Here is a 26,721-nt window from a genome sequence, read left to right on the forward strand (position 1 = left end):
TAATGGCGGCTGAAGCGAAATGAAGGCGTTGCGGGCTAGAACACTTGTTCTTGATTGGCTCGTTTAGTCACCGGTGATAACAACTTTCCCGACAGCTACTTACGCTCTAACTAAGAACTAATAAATTGCAAGACGGCTCGCTTGTTGTAACTTTATCGAAATTTCGTCGGCGCGATGTTAAATCACTTCTGATCTGTGGCACTTGATTGTCTAATTCGCTACTTTGACGGAGTTTGGATTACTTCTTCGAAGTAATGATTTGCAGAAGTTTGGTATGTGGCGGCACTCGACAACAAATACCGCCACTCGACACTAACACCGGACAACGATAGCGCAGTGGTTAGCTCCTTAGGTTACGAACGTTCTGGACCCGGGTTCAAATCCCGGCGCCCGTAGTCCGATTTTTCTTCTACGCATCAAAAATGGAAGAAAAATAGCAGTACCCCCATCAGAGCGACATCTACAGCCAGCAGCTACAATTATCACGGAACTAAAACCGCCCTATACACCTCAAGTATTTTGATGATAGAGAAAAATAGAAATAGTTCTGTTTTTTGGTAATATCGACTCATTAACTGCGGATGTTCATGCAAATTTATATTTTTTTTAAACTTAAGCAGAGATCCTTTATTATGTATGTAAGTCACGATTATCCAATTACGTATCTGTGTTGATGAATAAGGTATTTCTTATTTTTATGTCATAGAGAGCCTGTATTTTCGACCAATCGCGGGGAGACGCAATCGCGAGGAAACACGTCAACGGGAGTCGTAAATTCCCGTTACGATTATAACAATCGACGCCGCAAATAGATCGATCCCCTGATTTCCTTTAAGATAATAGGGGTGGTTAAAGTAGTATAACGCTGCGATTAACAGGGTTACAAAATTTATTTTTTCAACACTTAAGAGGTACACTGTGTGTCGTATGATATAAATCGTAGATGACGATTTGGCGTATAGAGATGCGATATACTGGCACAATATTCGTTGGTGATCGAGCAAGGCTCTTAGAGTTTTGTTATAGTTGACGTAGCAATAAGGGAAAAAGACAGAACTGAAAACTCGGTACTGACATGTTGATTATTCTAACGTTGTAGAATAAGTAAGGTACAGTGACGATGCTGTGTCGGAGGAAAGCTAGCGATGGGTGTGTCTAGCGCACGGTGTTTTCGCACGTTCGCGGGGAGACACGATCTCGAAGAAGCGCGCCAACGGGAGTCGTAAATTCCCGTTACGATTTGCTAATCGATGCCGCGAATCGTTCGATCCCTTATTTCTTTTAGGATAATAAGAGTAGTTAAATTGAAGATAACGCTAACAGGTTATTATATGTTTTCACAATCCAACAACTTCGGTGTAACACAAAATGAATGTAACACTATATAGTAAGTATAAATCACAGTTTATTCTAACAACTTGTAAAGAAGATAGTTACGCTGGTGCGTGTGTATAAGATGAGTGAATGACTGATCTCTGGGTGTAAACCCGGTCGAAGGATGTTGACTGTTCGAAGGATAGAAAATCAGTGATGTTCGGAGACGATGCTGTGGCGGAGGAAAGCTAAGGATGGGTGTGTCTAGCGCACGGGACCATCGGATTTGTTGGTGACGATTTTGGCTAAGAGGGTGAGGGAAATAGGCTTCGTTGTTAATTGGTTAAACGAAGGTTGGTGGACTAGGAAGGGTCTTAGCCGCCCTCGATAGAAAGTGGTTAGTAGGAGGAAAGTTGCATCGTACGTTAGAAAAACTAACTTTCCCTTGTCAAGCCGTAGTAGACAATGGTCTTTAGAAATGAGTCGGAAAACAGATGTTTGTTCGGTTTGAAGGACCTCGACTAGGAAATTCCTGAGATTTATGAAGGGTACTTGAGCATATTGAGGGTACGCAATCTTGCCCGCGGTGTGTGGCCTGGTCTAGGTAGAGTGTTACGCGACGTAACACACGAGACCATCGGATTTGTTCATGACATTTTTGGTCAGAAAAATGAGGGCAGTATACATTGCTTGTGATTGGATAAACGAAGGTTGGTGGACTAGGAAGGGTCTTAACCGCCCTCGATAGAAAGTTGCTAGTGGGAAACATCGTATGTGAGAAAAACTAACTTTCCCGTGACAAGCTGTAGTAGACAATAATCTTTAGAAAATGATTTAGAAAAACGATATTTGTTCGGTCTCAAGGACCTTAGCTAGCAAATTCCTGAGATTTACGGTAGGTCCTTAAGACTATTGAGTGTACGCAGTAAGGATGAGCGGACATTTGATTCCCGTCTGGCCCGCGGTGTGTGGCCTGGTCTAGGTAGAGTGTTGCCCGACGTAACAGAGTCTGTGAATTGTTTTTAACCCAATGGTATTTTTAATCTTAAAAAAATATGAATGCATTTCTTTTACTTTCTTTTTTATTTGGTAGTATAAATAAGTTACAATAAATAACTTGTATAGATATTTTTTAGTTTTTCCGTATGTGCTATTGTTTCGACCGTTCGCGGAGAGACGCGATCGCGAGATAGCACGTCAACGAGAGTTGTAAGTTCCCGTTACGATTAAATAATCGACGCCACGAACTGATCGATTCCCTTATTTCGATTAGGATAATAAGGGTAGTTCAATGAATTCCACAGAATTAACACAAATAAATTAACGTTTATTTCAACAACTTATCAACTAGGAAGACATAAAGAGAACAACAAAAAAAAAAAAAAAAATGTAACTGCGTTTTGCTTGATAAGCAATGCACGATATATGAGATGTGTTGACGGTTCGACTTCTCGAAAAGTTCTGCACGCCTTTCGATTTTTTCCGTTTTTTCTGGAAGGCGACCCCCACTACGTTCGGATCACGCCACATTCTTTTACGCGAGGTAAAATAACGGCCACGAGTCGACGTTTCTGGAGGTCGCCCTGCTTAATGAACCATGCGCTTGCCACTACAATGTTTGTTTGCCGGGCAGCCGCGACGATCCGTCTGCGACATTATAGTGCCGCGATCGACAGTTAAGAATATGACCTATGGTAAGCCGCATGGCGTAACATTCTCCCCCCGTTGAGAGGGTACCGATCAAACTAGGGAGGTGTGGTTGAAGTTCCCATCTTATTTCGTCTCGGTGGCTAGTTGTTCGGGTTTCTCGAGATCGGGTTGAATTGGCAGTGGGACAAGCCTTTTGACGCCCCGATCCAAAATGCTCTTTGCCGTCTGAACTGTAGCTGTCCGGATGACACCATCGGCGCCTGGATGAATCTTGATAACTCGGCCCAGAGGCCAATGCATGGAGGGAACGTTGTCCTCTCTGAGGATGACGATTGTGCCCTTTTGGATGCCGTGTCCACCCTTGCTCCATTTATTGCGGTTGGTTAGCTCGTTCAAATACTCCTTATGCCAGCGGTTCCAAAAATGCTGTTTAAGCTGTTGGATATGCTGCCATCTGGAGAGTCGGTTCGATGGAATGTCTCCGAAATCTCGATCACGTAAGCACATTAGTGAATCGCCAATGAGGAAATGTCCGGGAGTGAGGACTAGGAGATCATTTGGATCGGTGGAGATAGGAGTTAGCGGGCGGGAATTGAGGACTGCTTCTATTTCTATGATAAGAGTATTCAATTGTTCAGAGGTGAGTAACTCGTTGCCGGCTACACGCCTGAGGTGACGTTTAAATGACTTCACCGCTGCTTCCCATAGCCCACCGAAATGCGGTGAATGAGGGGGAATGAAGCGCCATTCGATTTGTTTGTCGGCTAAAAATGCGGTTACTTTTTCTTTGTGGTCGTCCGATTGTAATAAATCGTGAAGTTCTCGTAATTCGTTGCTTGCTCCTCTGAAGTTGGTGCCGTTATCAGAATGGATGGTGGAGCAATACCCTCGTCGAGCGATAAATCTGCGAAGAGCGGCGATGAAGGCTTCGCTAGTGAGATCGTCAACGAGCTCGATGTGTACCGCTTTAATTGCTAGGCATACGAAAATGGCTACGTATACCTTTATCTGACAACGGTTACGATCTCGTTTTTCCTTGATGTGGAACGGCCCGCAGTAATCGACGCCGACGTTTGTTAATGGACGAGATTCCGTTACTCGCGCCTCCGGCAGATTACCCATCACGTATTCTACCGGCGGTGGTTGAGCGCGGCAGCAGCGGACGCAGCCTTTGATCGCCCGCCATACTTGACTTCGACCGTCGACGGGCCAGTATCTTTGTCTTACTGCGTATAACGTAGCCTGCGTTCCGGAGTGCATGTGGATCTTGTGCTCGTGTTCTATGATGCGTGTTGTAACGGATGACTTAGGTAATACTATGGGATGTTTCTGGGCGAAGGTCATCGACGAATGACTGAGTCGACCCCCGACTCGCAATATTCCTTCCTTGTCTATGAACGGATTGAGTCGCGTGAGCTTACCCTTTATCGCCGCGTTCCGATCTTTTTGGAGTGTACGAATTTCCTCGGAGAAATGGATGTTTTGCAACAATTTTATCAGCTTATTGTGCGTTATGCGTAATTCGGTAACGGTTAGGGGTGCAGCTCGGTTCTTTTTCTGTTTCCAACGGAGGCAACGAGCTATGATTCGTATCAACTTGGGCCAGGAAGAATATCTTTGCAACAAACTGTAGTCGGCGGGGTTTGCGGACAGTCAAATCGCCCCTTTCTGCTCCGGTACTTCAATTTGCGGTGTTAGCGCCCATGTCGGCCAGTAGCCTTCCGACTGGTAGAGCCAAGCAGGACCGTGCTGCCAGATGGTTGGGCGCAGAAACTCTTCGGGTGTTTGGCCGCGTGATATTAAGTCCGCGGGATTGTCGTCGGTAGGAACGTGGCGCCAATCGCGGATGCTGGTTTTTGTTTGAATTTCGGAGACTCTGTTAGCGACGAATGTTTTAAGGGTGTGAGATGATGTATTGAGCCAATGGAGGACGATAGTGGAATCGCTCCAATAGATAGTTCGAGTAATTTTGTGTGATAGGGCTTGTTGTACTGTCGACATCAGGGACGTAAGAAGGAGTGCTCCGCTCAGCTCGAGCCGAGGAATGGTCTGGTACTTGAGCGGGGCGACTTTCGATTTTGCGGTTAAAAGTTGGGTCCAAACACGGCCGTTGGTGTTAAGGGTTCGGAGATAAACACAGGCTCCGTAAGCCTTTTCGCTGGCATCGCAGAAACCATGCAATTCAATTTCTATTGCGGACTCGATTATTGCCTTGCGTTGGAACCTGACGTTGTCTAATAAGGGTAATTGGGCATAGTACCTTTCCCACTCTGTATGTAACTCGATCGGAAGTGATTCATCCCAATCGATTTTCGACGACCATATTCGTTGAAGTAGCATCTTGGCCCGAACGATCACCGGTGCGAGCAGACCGAGCGGATCGTAAATTTTTGCAATCTCCGAGCTGATGATTCGTTTCGTGACTCGGGAGGGCGTGGGTTTGACTTCGACCGAGTAAAGAATGGAGACGTCGGATGAATTCCAAAACACCCCCAGCGTCTTCAAGGTTTGCGAGTCGCCCAAAAAATGTTGGTGATTTGTTTCTTCTAAAGAAAGTCCGTGTAATAAGTCATTATCGTTTGACGCCCATTTTCGTATGTTTAAGCCGGCCAGTTGAAGTAAATTGGTGAGTTCTGTTCTGAGCGTGAGGGCTTCGTCCTTCGTTTCAGCTCCGGTGAGAGCGTCGTCGACGTAGAAATCTCGCTGCAGTACCTGTGCTGCACGTGGAAATCGATGTCCTTCGTCCTCTGCCAGTTGCTTGAGGCACCGAATAGCTAGATACGGTGCTGCGGATAAACCGAACGTTACGGTGTTAAGCTCATATGTTTCTGTTTCTCCACTCGCGCTGCGCCATAATATCCTTTGATATTTCCGATCCTCTGGTCGTACGAGGAATTGCCGATACATTTTCTCGATGTCGCCAGTGAGTACGTATTGATGAGCGCGGAATCTAATTAATATACAAAATAAATCTTCCTGTAACTTGGGTCCTGTGTAAAGTGTATCGTTTAGGGAGGTTCCGGTAGTGCTTGGTGCCGATCCGTCGAAAACTACACGGAGTTTGGTGGTTTGACTCGATGCTTTGGTCACGCCATGATGGGGTAAATAGTATCCGTTGTCGTCGGAGTGGTTGTCATTGACCTTCGTCATGTGTCCCAACGCCAGGTATTCCTGTATTACCGTTCGATATTCTGATTCGAAGCATTTGTCGTGCTGGAATCGGCGATTGAGTGAGGCGAGTCGTTTAATTGCCAGCGTTTTAGATGATCCGAGTGACTGAAGCTGATCGTTGAAAGGTAGAGCGACGATGTATCGTCCTTCGCTGGTGCGTCGGGTGTGGGCTTGGAAGTGTTCTTCGCATCGTCGATCTGCCTCTGAGATATGTTTAATTGAGGATCCTTCATCGATTTCCCAAAACCGCGCGAGGTCTGCTTGTAAAGTCGTCGTGGATGTGTGAAATATGCTTGTCGCGGTTTGGGAAGTTGGACTCCCCCCGATTACCCATCCGAATCGCGTCTTTTGCAGACGCAGTTCAGGCTCGTCTGGCTGCGTGAGGTTGACTTGTCCCACACACATCGACGCGAGTGTTGAACCTGAGCTTAGTAGTACATCGATCGGAGCTGGTAAATGAAATCGTGGATCGGTCAATTTGAGATTTTTTGGTATCTCAAGTGTCGAACGATCGATGGGTTCGCTGGGAATTAAGGTTGATATGGTCGGAATGACAAGGAACGTTAATGTCCGTGTGTATGTACCGTCAGTGGAAGTGATCGTGGCCGTGATGTGTCGCTTAGAAGTCGTTGTCAAGGTATCTAGAGCTTCGATTGGGACCGAACATTTGCTTTGCCTTATCTGTAGCGATTTTGCTAATTCCTCGGTAATGAAATTCATACTAGATCCGGTGTCGAGCAACGCTCGACATCGGATTGGTTGCTGTTTATCATTCAAAATGTTAATCTGCGCTGTGATGATTAGATCATTGGATAATAATTCGGATGCTATTGGTCTGATATGTTCGGTCATCAACGGAGTCGTCGATCGTCGGCGTCATTGGTTATGTGTTCGTCTGTTACTGGGCGGTGGACTTGGAGACGCGGCTATTCGTGGTGTTTCCGATCTGTGGTCTGTTGTGTGCTTTTTGCGACGAGTGGGTGATACGTAGGGTGGCAAAGAAGGTGTTGTGGATCGGCTATTTGATGGGGAAGATTTCGGGCTGGACTTGCTGGAACGAGATCCTGAATGGCGTTTTGTCCTATGCAGCATTGTATGATGTCGCTCTCCGCATACGCGACATGATCCTGCGAAACAATGCTTCGTTGTGTGCCCTTTCCCGAGGCAGTTGAGGCATAGTGATGCTCTTTTGACCTCCCGAATGCGTTCACGAAGGGATTTGGTTTTGAAGGTGTCACATCTCCAAATGGGGTGTGGTCCTTGACAGGTGGAGCATGTTGGAGTAACCTGTGTCGCCGTAAGTGCATGCTCTCGTGATGCGCGTTGACGGACCGGAGTAGTTTGTTCCGGTGATTCTCTTGTTTGTCTGATCGTGGTGATCGGTCTGGAGCTTCGTGCTAATCTCTCTAGGAAGTTTAGTAAATGAATGTACGGAGGCACCTCGTTATTGGGCAGCGTCATTTCCCATTGCTTTTGGATACTTAGTGGTATTTTCGAGAGGATGAGGTTGTTGAGCATAGCACTAGTATCGGGGTAGGATTCTCCTAATTTGTTCAATGCATATATGTGTTGTTTAAATGTGTGGACTAAGCGCCTTAATTCCGTTGGAGATTCCTTGGTTATCCTTGGATAATCAATTATTGCCATGCAGTGACTGAAAGCTGTGTATCGTGGACATTCTCTCCTTGTGAACGGCTATAGCCTGACTGTAATTTACATTACTAAGGGGTAACGCGTTTAAACAATCGGCTGCTTCTCCTTGCAGGGCGGACTGCAGGTAATGGAATTTCTGTATGTCCGTGAGACTAGGATTTTTATCGATTGTGAAAAGGTATCATAAAACGTGTTCCATTTTTCTAAGCTTCCGTCAAAAGTAGGGAGCCGAAGATCTGGTAATTTAATGGCTATCGGATTTAAACTTGCGAATGATGCACAGGTTGGAGGGTTTATGGATGTCGACGGCGAAGCTGCTTGCGCGTTCCTCAGAAGATTTTGTAGCTTTGTGTCTACCGCGACGTACTGATCCCTTATTTCGAAGCCGCGCGCTTGTTCCTCCTCGTCCAATACTTCTAACTCGAGTTGGATCGCTTCGAATTGACTCGCACCTTCGGTCAGTTGTTTCTCGTAGTTCGTTAATAAGGAGTTTTGCTGACTCTCGGTGTTACGACCGTTCGCGGAGAGACGCGGCTGCTAAGAGATCGCGTCAGCGAGAGTTGTAAGTTCCCGCTACGATTATGTTAATCGACGCCGCGAAATAGTCGTTCCCCTGTTTCGGTTAGGATAACAGAGGTGGTTTAATGAATGTAACACTGTATTAACAGGTTAACATAGAACAATATATTTTACAATAATATGATGAAGATGTTACAGAAATTTGACTCGACTTTGATCTCTAGATAAATTCGTTTGCTATTGGTCTGATATGTCGAAGTGTCGCGTTTGACTCGTCAGAAGGAACTGCACGCCCTTCGATTATTTTCGTCTTTTCTGGAAGGCGACCCCCACTACGTTCAGATCACGCCACATTCTTTTACGCGAGGTAAAATAACGGCCACGAGTCGACGTTTCTGGAGGTCGCCCTGCTTAATAAACCATGCGCTTGCCACTACAACGTTTGTTTGCCGGGCAGCCGCGACGATCCGTCTGCGACGTTGTAGGACCGCGAGCGACGGTTAGAAAATACAGCCTGTGGTAAGCCTCGTGGCGTAACACTCGGATTGCTCGTACTCGTCCAGTCGGTTTGATAAGTATGTGAATCGGCTGCTACAGTAGCCTCGTCTCCGACGCAGGGAGATGAGTTGGTCTTCGCTCGTCATCGTTGCCGAGGATAGGAAATGGTCCAAATAAGGAACGAGCTTACCTTGCTGTCGTGTGGCGTGAGGTCGCGTGTATGTTTGGCGAGGAACGCCTTGTTCCTTCCCGACAGCCACTCGTTCGGTTGTATTGTTAAGTTGTGAAATTCGTTGCGTTGATGACTGTCCAGCTGAGGCGGAAGGCTGCGTGGTTGCGTTCCCCATCCACTGCTGGTTTTGATAAAGTCACGTGGCACTGTGTGGTCACTGGTAAGTGCACTCTTCACTGGCACGTGATCCGGCTCGAAGGACCAAAATGTTTCGACCGTTCGCGGAGAGACGCGATCGCGAGATAGCACGTCAACGAGAGTTGTAAGTTCCCGTTACGATTAAATAATCGACGCCACGAACTGATCGATTCCCTTATTTCGATTAGGATAATAAGGGTAGTTCAATGAATTCCACAGAATTAACACAAATAAATTAACGTTTATTTCAACAACTTATCAACTAGGAAGACATAAAGAGAACAACAAAAAAAAAAAAAAAAAAATGTAACTGCGTTTTGCTTGATAAGTAATGCACGATATATGAGATGTGTTGACGGTTCGACTTCTCGAAAAGTTCTGCACGCCTTTCGATTTTTTCCGTTTTTTCTGGAAGGCGACCCCCACTACGTTCGGATCACGCCACATTCTTTTACGCGAGGTAAAATAACGGCCACGAGTCGACGTTTCTGGAGGTCGCCCTGCTTAATGAACCATGCGCTTGCCACTACAATGTTTGTTTGCCGGGCAGCCGCGACGATCCGTCTGCGACATTATAGTGCCGCGATCGACAGTTAAGAATATGACCTATGGTAAGCCGCATGGCGTAACAGCTATATTGTGTTTTTTCTTTAAACACTTGTAGCGGCACTAGACCGCAAAGAACAATTCTCTTTCCAACGGTTTCTTCGGTCCATAGTATAGCATCGCTGGAAGACTGTTTATGAAAGACCGACGAAATGTATGCAATGTCGCGATAAAGCGTAAGTGCCGACAGGCCTAATGGCCCATCGGTATCCCTGTAGTCCTTCCGTTAAACACTCGGAAGAAGGCGTGCGTGACCACCATCATGTGACATCAATCCATATCGGAGACCAGGCCACTGTCACGTAAAATTAAGGCTTAGGTTTTAAAGACAAGAAGGTTGAGCCATAACACAACTTTATGTTTCTTTTCTTTTTTTTTATTTATTCATTTATTAAAATTACAATCAATTCTCGCGTTGAGAATTTTCAGTAATTTTTCTGGCGTGACGCGGTGACATGGCTGATTATTTATAATAAGTTAATACTTATTATAGATAAGTATAATTTATATGTAAGTATTATAAATAAGCAAATATTACTTAATTTAGATAACTAATTAAATCTAGCGTTTAGGTCTAGCGGGTAGTGCCTCTTCAGCCTGCGAATCTGGTCCGTCGTATCAAGTTGTCCAGTGATTAGGGGGTTTCGGTGTTTGTTGACTCTTTTGCTATATCTGCTATAGCGACAGCGCTATATTTTGTTATTTTCTCTTTGACTGTGGGTATCTTGAGGTCGCGGATGTTTCTTTTCTATCGAACTTTATTAAACAACTTTATAAGCACAGTTTACGCGACTGATCTGAGATATGTTGACTGATGAGAGTTTGTAGTTTCAGTGCAGAGGTGTTCTCGTATTATTACGGAGGAAAGCTCGGTGTGGGTGTGCCCTTTGAACTAACAACGCGGATTCGTTATTCACACTTTTCGTTAGGAAAAGTGAGGGTAACGAACCGCGATGCCAATTGGTTTTAGCCCACGTTAATAAATGATGATAGGAGGAGGTGGCCTCCTACCAACGTGGCTCGTAGGTGACATTGTTCATGGGAAAAACCAGCTTTTCCGTTAGACGAATATTCGTTTTTCCAACGTAACGCGGGTAACTACCCGCTCCCTCCGTAACTTGTAAGAATGTGCAATAAACCGAAGGACTATTCCAAGGACCATCTATAAACCGATAACACTTACAGGGTTAATAAACCAAAATTTTAAGTTTATGGTGGGTCCTTGGGGTTATTGAGGGTACGCGGTGAGGACCTGCACACTGGCCTTAGATGTGGATTGACGTCACACCACACACCGCGGGCAAGATGGCAGCCAGATGTCTACACATCCTTGGCGCGTACCCTCAATAGTCTTAAGGACCCACCATGGCTCTCTGCATTTTCATAATTAAGGTCCTTCAGACCAAACAAATATCTTTTGTTTCAGGTGTGCTTTACATTTATTGTTTGCTACGGGTTGGCATGGAAAAGTTGGCTTTTCTCACGTTCGGTATCTTGCGTTAGCAACTTTCTCTCGAGAGCGGCTAAAACCCTTCCTGGTCCACCAACCTTCTTATTATCCAATTGGAAGCGGTGTCTACTGCCCTCACTTTCCTAACCAAAATTGTCATCAACAAATCCGATGGTCCCGTGTCCTTAGACACACCCACCCCTAGCTTTCCTCCACCACAACATCGTCACTAGACTTACTTCTTCTCGATCCTTAAAATAGTCAACATATCTTTACCGCTTTCTACCCTTAGACCAGTCGCGTACTTGATTTAGACATGACTATTAAGTGCAAACATAAAGTTTAATAAAAAACAAAGTTAATAGTTGTGTTATGGCTCAGCTATCTTGTTTTCATCATATAACCCTCAAGTTTACGTGACAATGGCGGGCGGTTACGAACACGTGCATAGTGGGGATATTAAAAGATAAAAAAGGGAAGAAAGACGATTAACAGATCAGTCGTCAGTAAGCAGGTGTCAGTAAACAGTCGTCAGTAGGAGTCATGAGTCGAGAATTGAAAAGTAAAAGTCAAGAATCTAGTTGCGAAAAAGTCGGTATCGAGAGCGAGTTGCGAATTAGTTAATACATCTTCGCAACGAATATTTTTTCTAGTCAGGCCCAGGCCACACGTGTTAGTCAAATTTCAATAAACAAACCGTTGAATAAAACGCCGGGTATTCATTTGTCACTTTTCACATCTTACGCCTCACATTTTAATTAGCCAATAAATTTGCTCGAGTTCTTTCCGCAAAGATTGCTACAGCATATTTAAAAAGAATGTTATGCAATACTTTTTTTCCTACAGTGCAATTTTAAGCGACAACATACAACTTCTCCACATTAATGGTTGTATGCAAATTGCTTAAAACAGAAAAATGATTTGGAAATTTTATAAACAAACGAGTATTACTAAAAGTAAAAGATAAAGTGCCATTTTAATGTTTACGGTGACTCCTACATTTTTCGTCATAAAAATACAAATTCTATTTTGGATCATAAGTTCTGGTATTTTGAGAATGGCACTTTTTATTTTTACTGCAAATGTAGCGTAAATGGCGAAACTCCAGAGAATATGCACAGACATTATTCATTTATGTATGCAGTACAATGCAAAACGAAATCACGTATTTGATCATCTAATGCACATCTGCATACTTTAGCAGACGTGAAACAAAGAAATAACAAGAGAAATTCCAAGTAGTCTGCTTGCAACTAAGGCTATAATCAACCTACATAAAAATAAAGTTATAAAAAACTATGTAAAAGGTATGGCAACATAAAGAAGTGTGATTCTTCGAGGAATTTTGTGAGGTTATGCAGTATTTTGTTGTTGTAAATTTAATTTTCATGAAATTTTTAATATAATCTGAAGCAAAAAGGAAAGTCTACTTTTATCTCTCTAAACGTTTTACTTTAGACTGTCATTATCACATGTGAATAACGTAAAGATTTGGTTTTGAGATCTTGACGTTACATATACAGTGAGACTCAAAAGCGAGTATACAATAGTATTGAAGGAACGAAAAAATGTTTACACATACAGAGTGCTTCCTTTATCTCGGAAAATCGAAATATCTTGTGAGGAATTGGTCTTATTAAAAAATTTGTTTTACAAATGTTGTTTAGTATGAAGAGGTCCATCATGTGGCGTACATTATTTTTTTACAGATTTAGTAGTGGGGGAGATTTTAAGGTTAACTTTATTTTTTTATAGCCGAACCATATATCTCTTAATACAGTAACCGAACCATGAAAAACATTAACCACATCGAAAAACTGTTAGTTTAATAGATATTTTAACTTTGATTTGTTAAATTTAAGGTATATGTAAAAAGTTTTATTTACATAAATGATAATAAATGACCAATGTCAATGCACAACAATTATATTTTATCATAATAATTAAATATATCATATTAATATAATAATAATTAAATATATCATATATCATTAAATATATCATATCTTTTATTGGTGTAAATGATAATAAATTGATGAATAACAGTGATTGATAAATCTGAATATGTGTTAACAATAATCTTACGTTTAATATAAATTAGCAAAATTTGATTTCTTTATAATTTCCATTTTCAAACTAATTCACAGTTACAAATAAATTCACAGAGATGAGAAAAATGTGGCAAATTTAGTTCGGAGATTACTACTAACTTTTATTAAATTCACCGAACTCCAAATTATTATTTAAAATCGTCAAGATAAACGAATTGATTCTCAAAATTTTATCAAATTCTCACACAAACATCCCGAAACGTAATGACATTTCAACACTGTCTTCACAATTTGCTGAACTTCCTCCTACACGCCAAAACTCGTACCAGGATTTAACTTCACCTCTGACAGTCGTCAAAATCTGATTGGTCGCTTAACGACCCCGGTAATCCGTTAAAATTACATGTTCTAATCGGCCGCACAAGTCGCTCTAATAACTCTAGTTTCAAATCGGACTCAATTTCTCGATTCAACTCTTTCTAACCGTTCGAAATTCCACTATTGCGTTTCCATCAGATGTAATGTCGCTCGATTCAACAATGTTCGCCAAATTGCATTATGTTTAGTGATGGGATTTGAAACATTTTGGATCGGTTGGAATCTGTATTGTACATGTGGCGACAAATTCGAATTACTTCGAACATGATTCGAAGCTTAAAATTCTTCAATGTCCGATAAGTGCTCATAAATCTTGATAAGTACTGAGTCTTGTATTTATGATAACTCGGACTTTCCAAATTTCTTAAATATTTTGTACAGGCGATATTGCTTAGTTGAAAGTAATCAAAGTGCTTGTGAAATATTGAATATTCATCAAAAAATGTATCTAAACCCTCAAGATTTTCAAACCTATCAAGATTTTTAATAATTCCAAGACGAACAAGATTTTCAAGAGTTTTAATCTTTGAATCATGTTCGAAATGATTTTAACTTTTAACAGATTCTAACTCAAATAGATTTAAAGCGATTCGGAATGATTATTCGTTCTTCACTAATGGCGCATGATTTTAGCGCGGACGAAACGCGCGGCTTATAATTTGTACGTATAAGAATGTGGCCAATATTCTGCGTTGCGAGCACGAGTTCACTAAGATGTCTCAATCGATTCGGGCTTTTCGCGCTTTATGGATTACACGCGGCTTGATCGAAAAATTACGTTAGGAATAATAGACTACACAAAGTTTTCAATAGATACGAAGCTTTTTTGTGATACTACTAGTTTTTAGAACTGGAGGTTTTTATTAGTGTTCATAATCTGTTCTTTCTTGACAAAAATTATTCAACTAGAATCTTTAGAATTTTTAGAATGGTTTAGCTTTTTAATTTTTACATTTTTTAAGAAATCCAGTTTGAAATATTTGTATTCTATTAAGAAAACTAAATTGTTATTTAAATTTCAACAAAGAAAGGATAAAGCCTATGAATGAATATACAAAGTATATATGAATAAAGATATCTTTCTTATAATTTTCTTTCAATATTGTAAGAAGTTTTCTTAGACTTCAAGCTTTTGTCGACCGATTTTTCATATCGTATCGATGATGCATTTTTCACGTTAGAAATATGATTCTATTCTTCATATAAATGGATATTTTATTTTCAGCAATAACTTTCAATAGAATGTATAAAGATGCATAAATGATTCATGAAATTATTCTCGATTTCTGACTGTTAGAATAGCAACTACCCATAAAGAAGATGTATGAGATATCATTATTCTAATGTTTGGAATTTGCACGTAAATGTTAAATTTTGCGGACTGTTCGATTATTAAATCATTATTCGGGGAAACGAGTTGACTAGTCTTGGATATAATAATTTTATTATTTAGGAATACTTTCTTTTTCCTTATTATATTTGTTGGCGGCCGCCTAGTGATACTTGAAAATTTGAGAGGAGGCATTTGCCGATAGCTTGGATAGTTTAATTGGGAAAGCACCAGCCTGGCAAGCGAAAGATTTGTGTTCGAATCCAGGTCCAGTAACTCAATCGGTTGAATATTTACCAGTGTATAATTTCAGAAGTGTGATGTATCCCAACGCGATATCCAACGTTAATGATTTGTGTATTTGTGCTTTGTGCGTGACCGGGAGCGGGTTACAATTGTCGGGCTGACCGAGTTGTAGGCGAACCGCCCGGTAATACTTCGGAATTTGAGAGAAGGTATTCGCTGACAGCCTGGGTAGCTTAACTGGGAAAGCACTCATATGCAACGTGTTATATTCCCTGACTACCAATACCAAAGCAAACCAATCGAAGGCAAACCTATGTAGTACAATGCCACATAGAGTTATAGTCCTAGTATAAAAGCACATTACCATAAGTTTATGCATGTCATAGATTAGGAATCAATGTTAAAACGGTGCATGCTTTGATTCATTGTTTGTCATTGTTTTCGTTAACTTTTAGTTATTTTAGTTGTTCTATCTTTCTGTTATTGCAATATTACTCTTTTTGACGCAATAAAACGATCGTTACGAAAAAAAATTGTTAAAATTGTTAAAGATCCGGCTTCAAATCCTGATCCAGCAATCCGATCGGCTGAATATTTCTGTTCCTACATATTAATACTAATTAACGTATATTTAGATACGCAAATTCAATTATTTATGAATACAATTAAAGAATGGAACCAAAACAGAGATTTGTTTTACCCAATAATCAAATATTATAACGAGTATTATATTTTTTTTAATATATTTTTTAGATATTTCATGTATTTTTGCTTATTATGTTAATTACGTGTAAATGTAAACATCCGCGGTATAATCATTACAACCTAAATGATTATAGAATATGTGCATATGTATCAGAATGCAGGCAAAAACTTTGAAATAAAACATATATTTCGAGTTTTAAGAATTGTTCTAATAAAGCTGTTACTTTCTTACTTGGCACCGTGAAACAATGCATTTTTATGAGTTGAAACTTGGAAAAATGTATCACAAAAGCCGTGGGAGGCATGAATTTAACATTCAAAGAAGCTTATGTAAATATTAGGCAAATTCAATAGATATTGGTTCGTGAAATTCAAGACTGATAACGTTTTATTACAAAAATACCAAAAGAGAAATAATATCCTAAGAGGAATTATTGAAAATAACCAACGTCAGAGAGAAAGTGAGATAATATTTCAAATAAAATTAAATTATGGCACAGATTATTCGTTGGTTAGCATAAGTAACAAAGCAACGAAAATACATAAATGGCCTTTAGATAAGTTAAACGACAAAAGCAGACGACAAGATAAATGGAAGTTGTTACTTTACTATTTCAGCGAAATAAATAGGACATAATAAATATAAAATTCCGCCTTGGCCTTATAGATCACTATCTTGCCAAATATTAATTAAACAATTTTTTCTTAATTAAACTATTTCAAAACAAAAAAATTATAAAAAGCTTGATTCAAAGATTTTAAAAATTTTCGAGCTTTAGATTTCCATTAATTTCAAATAATGAAATAAAATAATAATATTAATGTAATGTAATGTAAGAACAGTCTGGAACGCTTTGGAACCTTCTAGAGTCGTCGTTACGAATATTCTTTTGTTTCTTACCATTTAGACATTATCTATATCTTAATATATATTTGTGATTCTCTGAATAATATGCCTACATATGCCTTATTTTATTTTTCTTTAGTTAATTTGATTATATATGATATATTATTATCTTTGATTGGCAATTATTAGAGTAAACAACGTAGTAACGCGCTGGGTAATTCTTATTTTACTAGGATATGTGGCTGCAGCGTTACAATGATAGAAATTTCGTTTTCTTACATGTATTATTGAACAATTCTCTGAGATTTTTTACTGTAAGCTTTCAATCTATAGTATGATACAATCGTTGTGGTTAAAAAGTTTTTAAACTATTATGTTTTTATTTATTTTATTGCACATAGAAGTATCTATGCGTTTTTGGGACACATAGATTGCCCCATTAGATACTTTTATTCCTATGCCTGAATACGATCGAAGTTATAATTCCTGTTAAGTCTTACTTTAACCAGAAATATCATAAGCGTGTTGATATAAGTTTCACAAAGAAAGAATCAAAAGTGAAAAAATTTCATCATTTGCACTGTTTCACACCCGACCTCGAATCGAGTTACGCTATTGCTTGACGAACATTGAGCATTGGTGACTCTTAGAACCAATGTAGATGTGCGACTTTTTTCGTTGCGATCTCGCGGCGATTATATGTCTCACTTTGTCCTTACAGATAGAAACAATGAAGACAAACATATGGTCGCAGCGAGATCGCAACGAAAAAGGTCGCACGTCTGCACCAGACCTCAGCGACGTATATTCCCCTAAAAATTGGTAAAAAGCGGCTCGTTTCCATTTATCAGTGTTTTAGTTTTTGTTTCTATTCTTCAGTAATCTATTTAACTTTTCCAAGACATATATATACCACTCAAAAAATTTGCTGGGACACATATTTCCCAATTTTTTAAATTGACATAAAATTTTCAAATTTGGTCCTGTACCTATCCGTAGTTTATTATCAAATTTCTATAAGAAAATATAATAAAATCCAAATATAGATAAGTCGACTCGAAAGGATTAACGTTCGGGCACGTGTCAGACACGAGGACAAATAATTCTTTTTATTTTCTTTTATTTTTCTTTTATTTTCTTTTTAACTTAACTTAACTTTAACTTTTTAATTTAAGAATTATATTAGATATATTATTATGCAGCTATGCCGTTAAAAATAAAATCGTGCATTTTTTACCAATTAGGTTGAAAAAAAATTGTGCGTTGAGGGGTTAAAAGTAGAGAAGAGTAGAAAAGAGAAGTGTTCTATGAGCGACAAATACGAACAGAATAGTATAGTATTTTATGTTTCATCATTGTATTTTATACTTTTTATAGCTTATACATCTCACTCCGAAATTAATATCGTTCACATTATTATTTTATCCATTATTGGGATCATTTATCATACGATTAAATATCGGTACATATTTGTGTCGGTCTGATTAAAGATTATCCGTTTCTACTCGTTAGCTCAAATGTTGACCCATTCATTTTGTCTGACCACGCGGTGTCCAATTCTACTTGTCTAATGAAGCACCATCCCGTTGTGCGTGCATGACAAGTATACATTACACGTATCCATTCTGTATATGCAAATTAATGCGTATCATGGTACTTTAGTTAATATAGGATATCAAGTAAAATATTTAACGTAAACTTTCAATTTCTATAAATAATGATATAAAAGGTTAAAATTGTTTTAACAACTTTATTCTAAAATTTAAACAGAAATATAATGTTTAGCATTTTATTTTTCGATATATGAAATAATATAGATCTAATTTCTCTAAATTAACTGTTTTATATGTTTTATATGTCATATAAATGTATGTGGACGTATACAACAATTTTCAATTAAATGCTACAATATAGAGATTTAAAATTTAATAATAAACCAATTATTATATGTCGGAGATGAAAGGAAAACCGGAGCCTTCCCTTTGCAATTTTGAGGAAGCCTTCTAATACTTTAGCCTAGATTTTATCATAACTGTAATTAAGCAATTGTCATTTGTAATTGTTTGACATTTGTGAAAGCGAAAGTGGGTTCGAGGTGACAACTGGTCGCCGAACGTAGCCACGGTCACGGGATAAATGTTTTGCCTGACGAAGGTGTGGATCGGTTGTATTGTTCTCCCTAGAAATCACATAGAATTGTACTTTAGAGATGCTGATATAATGGGACACACGTTGTATTAGGAATCAATCTCCAGACAGAAACTGCCTAGTATCGGCGTTTGGATCTTTCTTGATGTTTCCAAAGAGTATACAACAAACTTTTGACAGAAATTGCCTAGCAACAACGATTGGAAGCTTCTCGATGTCTCCAGCGAGCATATAACAAACAAATGCAGTCGTATAGCGAAAAAGATTTTCATCAGATATTCATTCGTGTGATCGCCTTGGAAAGTGATTCATCGAGCAATTTACCGAGTGTCTTAGCAATCGTATTTTTGTGTTTAAAATTATTCTACGCATAGCAAAGAGTTATCCCGTTGACCGTGGATTCGTTAGAACCCCGGAAACATTGTTAATAGTGTTAATTAAATTCATTATTCGTTAAACCTATCAATCGTTAATCTCATTATTCGTTAAATTAATTATTCGTAAAACATATTATTCGTACCTCTTATTGTTCGTTAAACTTATTATTCTTTAATCTAATTATTGGTTAAACTTATCGTCTGTTAATCTTATCATTCATTAAACTCAATATTCATAATATTTTGTAAAATCTTGTATATTCGCGTAAATATAATCTCTGTCTCGTAAAACGTTGGCTAACTCAAACAAAGAATCGTTACGCGCCTTAAATCCTAATGATAATCCGACATATATAATATAAATGAGTAGAACCCACGTTTTGCCTAATCTGCCTAAGTTTTAAGAAAAATTTGTTCTATCAGTTATTAATAATAAAAACGAAGTGTTTCTGAGACATAATGCAGCAAAACTATAAGTCAATTTAGCCAACACCAGATATGTTTATTGCTTATTTAGTTAATAATTTGTAAACTATAATGTATTATATATTATATTAATTATTATATTATTTAATTTTATATTATTATATTATAAATTATATTATTATATTATAGTATTACAAATTAATATAAGCTCAAAAAATCAATATCGAAAAGCAATGCTATACACCAAAACAAAATTGAAAATCTTTAAGTTTAATGGGGTAGTATGATCAAAGAGTTACTGTTAGTTAACGTTAACTTTTAGAAAAATTACTGGATTCTTATCATTTTTCTGACATTGCTGAGACTTATTGGAACATAGGATTTAAGTTAGTCTATTTTGTGTGCTCGTCTTTCATTTTATTAAATGTACAGCATAACATTTGTTTATTATCATACATAATTCATTACTTTATTTCTTTGATTATTGTTCCGAATAGTCCCACTGGCCGATCGAGACAAAATTTGGTGGATACCGTGGAATGAGATACTAGATCTGAAATATAAAATCTGTATCTTCAGAACGCATGATTTCCCGAGGCTAAGATTTTATATTTCAGGTCTACTGCCTCATCCCATGATATCCACCAAATTTTGTCCCGATCGGGCGCAGCTGCCATTCGGAGCTTTAGACTTGAATTAAACCTGTATCTTACGAACGTATATGATTTCCCGAAGCTAAGATTTTATATTTGGGGTCTTCTCACATCCCTATAGCATCGACCAAGTTTCACCTCGATCGACCACTGCGGCTATTTTGAATAATATCCCTTTCTTTTTTTATGTAGATGTGAAAATATAAAACTTTATATCAAAAATATTGTAACTACTTCGTTGTGGTTTTCGCGTAGTATGGTTTGTTTTTGTTCGTTATTGTAGTCTACCGGCGGATCTTATCCAAATATTAATTTAATTTTACGGAACTTCGTTGTTAAGAATCTTAGCATGAGTTGAATGTTTATCTTTTCTAACGTGCTGAAGCTATTATCGTTTATTCCTATTTGTAAGCGCTCAGTTTGGCGTTTAGTAAAGTATTTAGTTAATTGATATAACCAGTGTTGTTCGTTAAAGTCTTCTAGTTCGGTTTTTGTAATTTGTTTAAAGTGTGGCCTGTTAGGTTTTTGAATTATTGGAGCTGGGGCGATATTAGCTTTCCAGTCGATATATTTGTCATAATAGTCTGGTTATAATAGTTATTTAGGTCGGATACTATGGATTGAATTTTTTCGTCGGTGCAGCTGTATTTTCCTTTCCTCTTTTGTATCCAATTTCATAATTGTTAGAAAAATTTACCAAATACCCAGTTGGACAAATTGTAAAGTACAAATTAAATAATAAAAAAAATTTCATAATCGTACTTTTCGAGTCTCAAACGCCATCGTATGAGTCTCGATGAGGGATCCTTGACATTTTTTAACCATTTTAAAGCTTGATGATCACTTTGAATCTTAAATTTTAGGTATTGTCTTAGTCCTTTGATTGGCTATATTATTGCTTGTAACTCTTTCTCGGTTGTGGAATAGTTTTTCTCAGCAGGGTTCAAGGTTCGGGATATGTAACAGCAATCCTTCGTTATTTGCGTCTGTTATTAATGTAAATGTTTTTTTCAAAGTCTGGGTATTATAGTACAGAAGCTTCACAGAGTTTTCGTTTTAGTGTGTCAATAGAGTGTCTTTCTTTGTGAGATTTGTCAATGGTTTGGCGACTTCAGAAAAGTTGCGTAAAAATTCTTTGTAGTACCCAACGAGCTCTAAGAATGATTTCATGTGAGTCGTGGTTTTGGGTATTTTAAAATCTTTCACAGCCTGAATCTTTTTGGGATTAGGGTTTACTCCTTCCTTTGTTACTACGTGTCCTAGATATTATAACTTTGGTTTCAAAAACTCGCATTTGTTCGGTTATATTTTTAATCCTAAATTTCGTAATCTGTCTAATACAATAGCTAGGTTTCGGTTATGTCTTTGGATGGTGCTTTCGAATGTTATGATGTCGTCTAGGTATACGAAACAGTTATTTCCTACTAATTCCTGTAGCGCGGTATCTATCATGCGTTGGAACGTTGTCGGTGCGTTTTTGAGTCCGAAGGACATGCGATTATAGCGGAAGTGACCTTGTGCCGTTAAGAATGCAGCATATTTTTTAGATTTTTATTCTGTAAGTATTTGGTGAAATCCTGACAAGAGGTTTAGGACTGAGAAAAATTTAGCTTTGCCTATGTGATCGAGTATTTCGTCTGAATTTGGTAGAGGATACGCGTCTTGATCTGTTTGCTCATTTAATTTTCTGAAATCTATAACGATTCTCCATATTTGTTTGCCTGATACGTCTAACTTCCTTGGAACCGCCCAAATTGGCGCGTTATAAGGACTATCTGATGTTCGTTTAACATGTCGTTGATTTGAGTTTCAATTTCTTTTTTATGACATTCGGGAGGTCTATGAGATTTGATGTTCATAGGTTCGTCTGTTTTGAGTGTGATTACATATTCGGCTAGTGTTACGTCGCATGAGATGGTTTGCGCGACATCCTTCATTGCCTGGCAGCCTACGGTCCATGTACCGTCATTCCGACCCTCAATAAACCTAAGGACCCACCATAAACCTTAACTTTTTAACTTAATTATTAACATATGTTTTCAAATTAATGTGCTTGTCCGGAAGGATTTTCTAATCCTATAAGTGTTTTCGGTTTATGGCTGGTACTTAGAAAAGTCCCTAGGTTTATTAGGCGCTCTTAAATATCACGGAGAAAGCCGGTAGTCACCTAATGGGAAAAACGAATATTTGTCTAACGAAAACGCTGGTTTTTCCCATGAACAAGGTCACCCACGAGCCACATTGGTAGGAGGCTTCCTCCTCATACCTTTATGCATTAACGTTGGTCATAACCAATCGGCATCGCGGATCGTTACCCTCACTTTCCTGACGAAAAGTGTGAACAACGAATCAGCGTTCTTCGTTCAAAGGGCACACCCACACCGAACTTTCTTCCGTAACAATATAAGAGTGACCAGCTAGTCTACATTATTTCGAGTCAAGGGACAGTGTAAGGAACAGCCAGAGTCAGAAGTCAACCAGAATCTACAAGTCGAAGACAGTCAATCGACAGAAGATATATCATCCTAATCGCCAACACGAAAGGAGTGTCAGGTCGTACTCATTCCGAGTTGTCATTTTACATACGCAATCCTGTATTACATTGAAGTTGTTGGATCATTCAAATATATAATAATCTGTTAGTAGCGGCGTTATATTCAATCAACCACCCTTATTATCTCACAAGAAATAAAGGATCGAACGATTCGTGGCGTAGATTAGTCAAATCGAATCGGGCGCGTTCTTCCTGTTCCCGTTGGCGCGCTTCTTCGAGATCGTGTCTCCCCTCGAACGTCCGAAAGTAGAGTTAGGTTGATGCACGGTAGTAAATCTGTTCCTATGTTAAAAACGTCCAGGTAATTGATAAGGATTTTCGCAAGGGATTCTCGAAGTTCTGGACCAATATGGTACGTATTATTTGTGCAAAGTTATTGATTTGATTTAATTGGTCGGGTTTTTCTATTTCGTTTGTAATATGACAGATTTGTTTACCAATGTTGATAAAATATATTGGCGCGGGCTTTCCTTCAATGTATTGAGTTGAGATTAGAGTTTGATCTGGTCCTATCTTGTTGTTGGTGTTCTGGAATGGTAATATAATTTCGTCTAGGGTTAGTTTGTCGTTAGTGACGTTGTATTGATATTTTGTAAGGAATGGGAGTCCGATTATTCCATCTTCGATTAGGAGACAGTTGTTAGGAACTACGTAGAATTAGTGATTTTTCTTGAGCATGGTTAGATTGCAAATTTTGTTGGTGGTGTGTTTGTCATTTCCCATTAGGTCTTTGGGCTGGAGGTTTGGACCTTCAGGGATGCCTTTTATTTATGAGGTTTATTCCTGCTCCGGTATCAACAATAAGTCTGGCTCTTCCTCCGTCTCTTCGTTGCAATACGATTGATAATAATCTTCCGGTAGTGGTGCAGTTGACCCTTGGTACGTTTCTTCTGGATTCTCCGTTGTTTGGTTTGCTCGAGGTGGGATCTTTCCTTGGTTGGCGAATGGAAGATTTCGAGAGTAACAGATCTCGGCTGTGTGCCTGATTCGTGAACACTTGAGACATTTTAGTTTCATGCGGTCGCCTGATGGATGGCTGAAAGCCATCGTGGTTGTGGATCGGTAGCATTTCGTTTAGATACGGGCGTAGTGTTAACAGATTAATTCTTTGGGCGGTTGGCAACACGATTTTGTTCTTGTTCTTCCCCTCAGTCGTTTCTTGGTCTAATTTTGACTATTTCGTGGTCTTTGTAAAGCGTCTGGTCCGTCAGTTTCGTCATCTGTTACGTTATCGGCACCGGTTTTTTAATGGTGCTCATCTGTGGCTGGTCGGTTTCAGTGTCGTACTTCAGTTTTATAGCTTTGCAAGATCGCGTATTTCCTTGCTCTGATTTCTATCACTAGTTTTTATCACTACTTTACACTTTGTCCAGCTGGACATTTGGTAAATGTTTCTAAATTAATTGCTAAATAACATGTGGATGGCTTGTTAGGGAAGTGATACATTTACACTGTACATGAGAGTGTGTGTGTAAGGGTTAGAGGGCGTCAAGGTCTTAGTGGAGACAAAAGACTGTTGCCAGATGTTAGAAGAATCTAGGATAGTCGGTTGGCGACCAGCGTGCGTGCAAGACGTTCTTCAGAGAGTAATATAGATGTATAACTGTTGTGTGGGAAATATAGTAAATAATTTGTATTCCCAAATCCTCGAATTTCCTTAACATGGCTACCCCCGTACCATCTTCGAGTTTGATTATTTTATTCCATAGTGAGGTCAGTGGGGTGTTTTCTTTTTAGTCTTCTTTCTATGAGAGTGTTGTTCGCTTCAGCAGCCAGCTGGTTTGGATGTGTTGCCGTTCTTTCCTTGCATTTTTCTGCGTACCTGCCGATTTCTTCTTTGACCGTTAGTATTTTTAAGTCTTTGCGTATATCCTTGTTTCTGACATACCATGGGGCGTTGACTATTGTTCTCAGTATCTTCGATTGTAGCGACTCTAGTTTATTTATGTGGCTCATTACTGCTGTACCCCATAGTGGTATTCCGTGCGTCCAGATTGGTTTTATGATCGTTTTGTATATTTTTAATTTATTTTCTATGCTTAATTTGGATTTTCGACTTGTTAGCCAATGCATTTGTCTCCTTGTTGTCTGTATTTTGTCTCTTATTGATTTAGTATGTTGTTTCCATGTAAGTTGTGTGTCTAAGTGGAGTCTTAGGTATTTAACTTGCCTTGTTTGTGTTATGTGCGTGTCATTCAATTGGATATTTGGTGGTTTCTGTTTTCCTAGTTGTTCTGTTGCTTAGGCATGATTTGAGTAAGTGGTAGATTTATTCCGGGAAATGTTTCTTGATTGTTTGTAAGAGGCTTTCATGGTTCTCTTTGTCAAATGCTTTCTCAATGTCCATGAAAAGGGCTGTGCAGTATTCTTTCTTTTCTATTGCTAGTAAAATTTCGTTGACAAGCCTGTGCATTTGCTCTATCGTGGAGTGCTTGTTTCTGAATCCAAATTGGTGATCTGGTTAATTTTTCTATCTCTATTGTTGGTTTTAGATGATCGTATATTATTTTCTCTAGTATTTTGGAAAACACAGGAACTAGTGATATTGGTCTATAAGATGCAGTTTGGTGTGGGTCTTTGCCTGACTGAGGTAACATTATGATCTGTGCTAGCTTCCATAGATTAGGAAAGTATTGGATTCTTAAAATTGCATCGAATATTATTGTGATTAAACGTATTATTTTTGGGGGATGGTTTTTCAAGATTTTACCATTGATTAGGTCGATTCCTGGTGCTTTATTGTTTTTTTGTTTTCTCGATTATGATTCTAATTTCTTATATGATGTAGTGATTGTTTGAATGACATTTGGTTTTACTGTTGTTAATATTATACGGGGTAAATGTGTTACAATGGTGATTAGAGAATTCTACAGCTTGCCCTTCGTTGCTTCTGGGCCATGTGTTGTCTGTACCATATTTCTGATTGCTGGGATTAGTTTTATTTGCTTCTTTATTTTGTTCGTGGCTTTCCGTAGAGAGTAGTTGGCATTCTCGTTCGTAGAGAGCGTTTCTATGAATTTTGAGAATTCGTTATTATTATGATCTTTTATTTTACTTTTTGTTTCTTTTGCGACTTTGTTTAGATGTTTTTTGTTTTCACGTGTTCTGTGTTTCTGCCATTTTGCTTTCGCTTTCCTTATCTCTCTGATTTTGTCAAGGATATCTGTTGGAATTATTTTTGTTTGCCTGTTGTTTGGCTCATAATTAGTAGTTGCCCATACTGCATCTTGTATAATTTCTGTCAATGTTGTTACTGCCTGTTTGATGCGTTCGGGTGTCTTTAATGGAATATTATAGTTGATTTTGCTTTCGGTTAGTTCTTTAAATGTTTGCCATTTGGTGCTTTTATTGCAAAGCGACTCTAGTTTGCTATAAAGTATTGGTTTGCTTGTGTATTCTATTATTATTGATGTATGGTCCGAGCTAAACTCAAGACTGGGTGTTATTTTTAATTTAATATCTCAGATGTTACTATTTTTTAATAATTAGGAGTTTCAAGTTGTTACGTCCGGTGACTCTCAACACAAAGCAGGCCGCGGGCAAAATGGCTGCCAGATGTCTATACACTCTCATTGCGTGCCCTTAATAATCTTAAGGATTTACTATAAATCTTGGCATTTTCATAGTTAAGGTCCTTCAGACCAAACAAGTATCTTTTTACTTGAAGTGTTCCTTAAATTTATTGTCCACTCCAGGATGGTGCGAGAAATTTGGTTTTTATCACGTACGGTGTCCCGCGCTATCAACTTTCTCTCGGGGGCGGCTAGAACCCTTC

General features: G+C 38.9%; 2 protein-coding genes across 3 annotated transcripts in view; one reads left to right on the top strand and one right to left on the bottom strand.

Annotated features, from left to right (window-relative positions):
* The window catches only part of LOC126873815 (octopamine receptor beta-2R-like), a 612,816-nt gene that overhangs the window by 111,860 nt on the left and 474,235 nt on the right, over window positions 1–26,721 (top strand). The window lies entirely within an intron of this gene.
* LOC126873882 (uncharacterized) lies at window positions 4,618–6,987 on the bottom strand. Its single transcript, XM_050635216.1, has 2 exons — window positions 5,928–6,987; window positions 4,618–5,750 (listed from the first exon to the last, which is right to left on the bottom strand). The coding sequence occupies exons 1-2, from the start codon at window positions 6,985–6,987 to the stop codon at window positions 4,618–4,620; spliced, it is 2,193 nt and encodes a 730-aa protein (XP_050491173.1).

The sequence above is a fragment of the Bombus huntii genome, chromosome 15 (genome assembly GCF_024542735.1).
Source record: "Bombus huntii isolate Logan2020A chromosome 15, iyBomHunt1.1, whole genome shotgun sequence".
Taxonomy (NCBI): Eukaryota; Metazoa; Arthropoda; class Insecta; order Hymenoptera; family Apidae; genus Bombus; species Bombus huntii.

Excerpts from the sequence above, each read along its gene's own strand:
- LOC126873882 (XM_050635216.1), bottom strand. The coding sequence starts at position 6,987 with ATGACCGAACATATCAGACCAATAGCATCCGAATTATTATCCAATGAT. Across the intron at positions 5,751-5,927 it reads GTTACAGGAAGATTTATTTT|CACCGTATCTAGCTATTCGG; the intron begins GTATATTAATTA and ends GTTTATCCGCAG.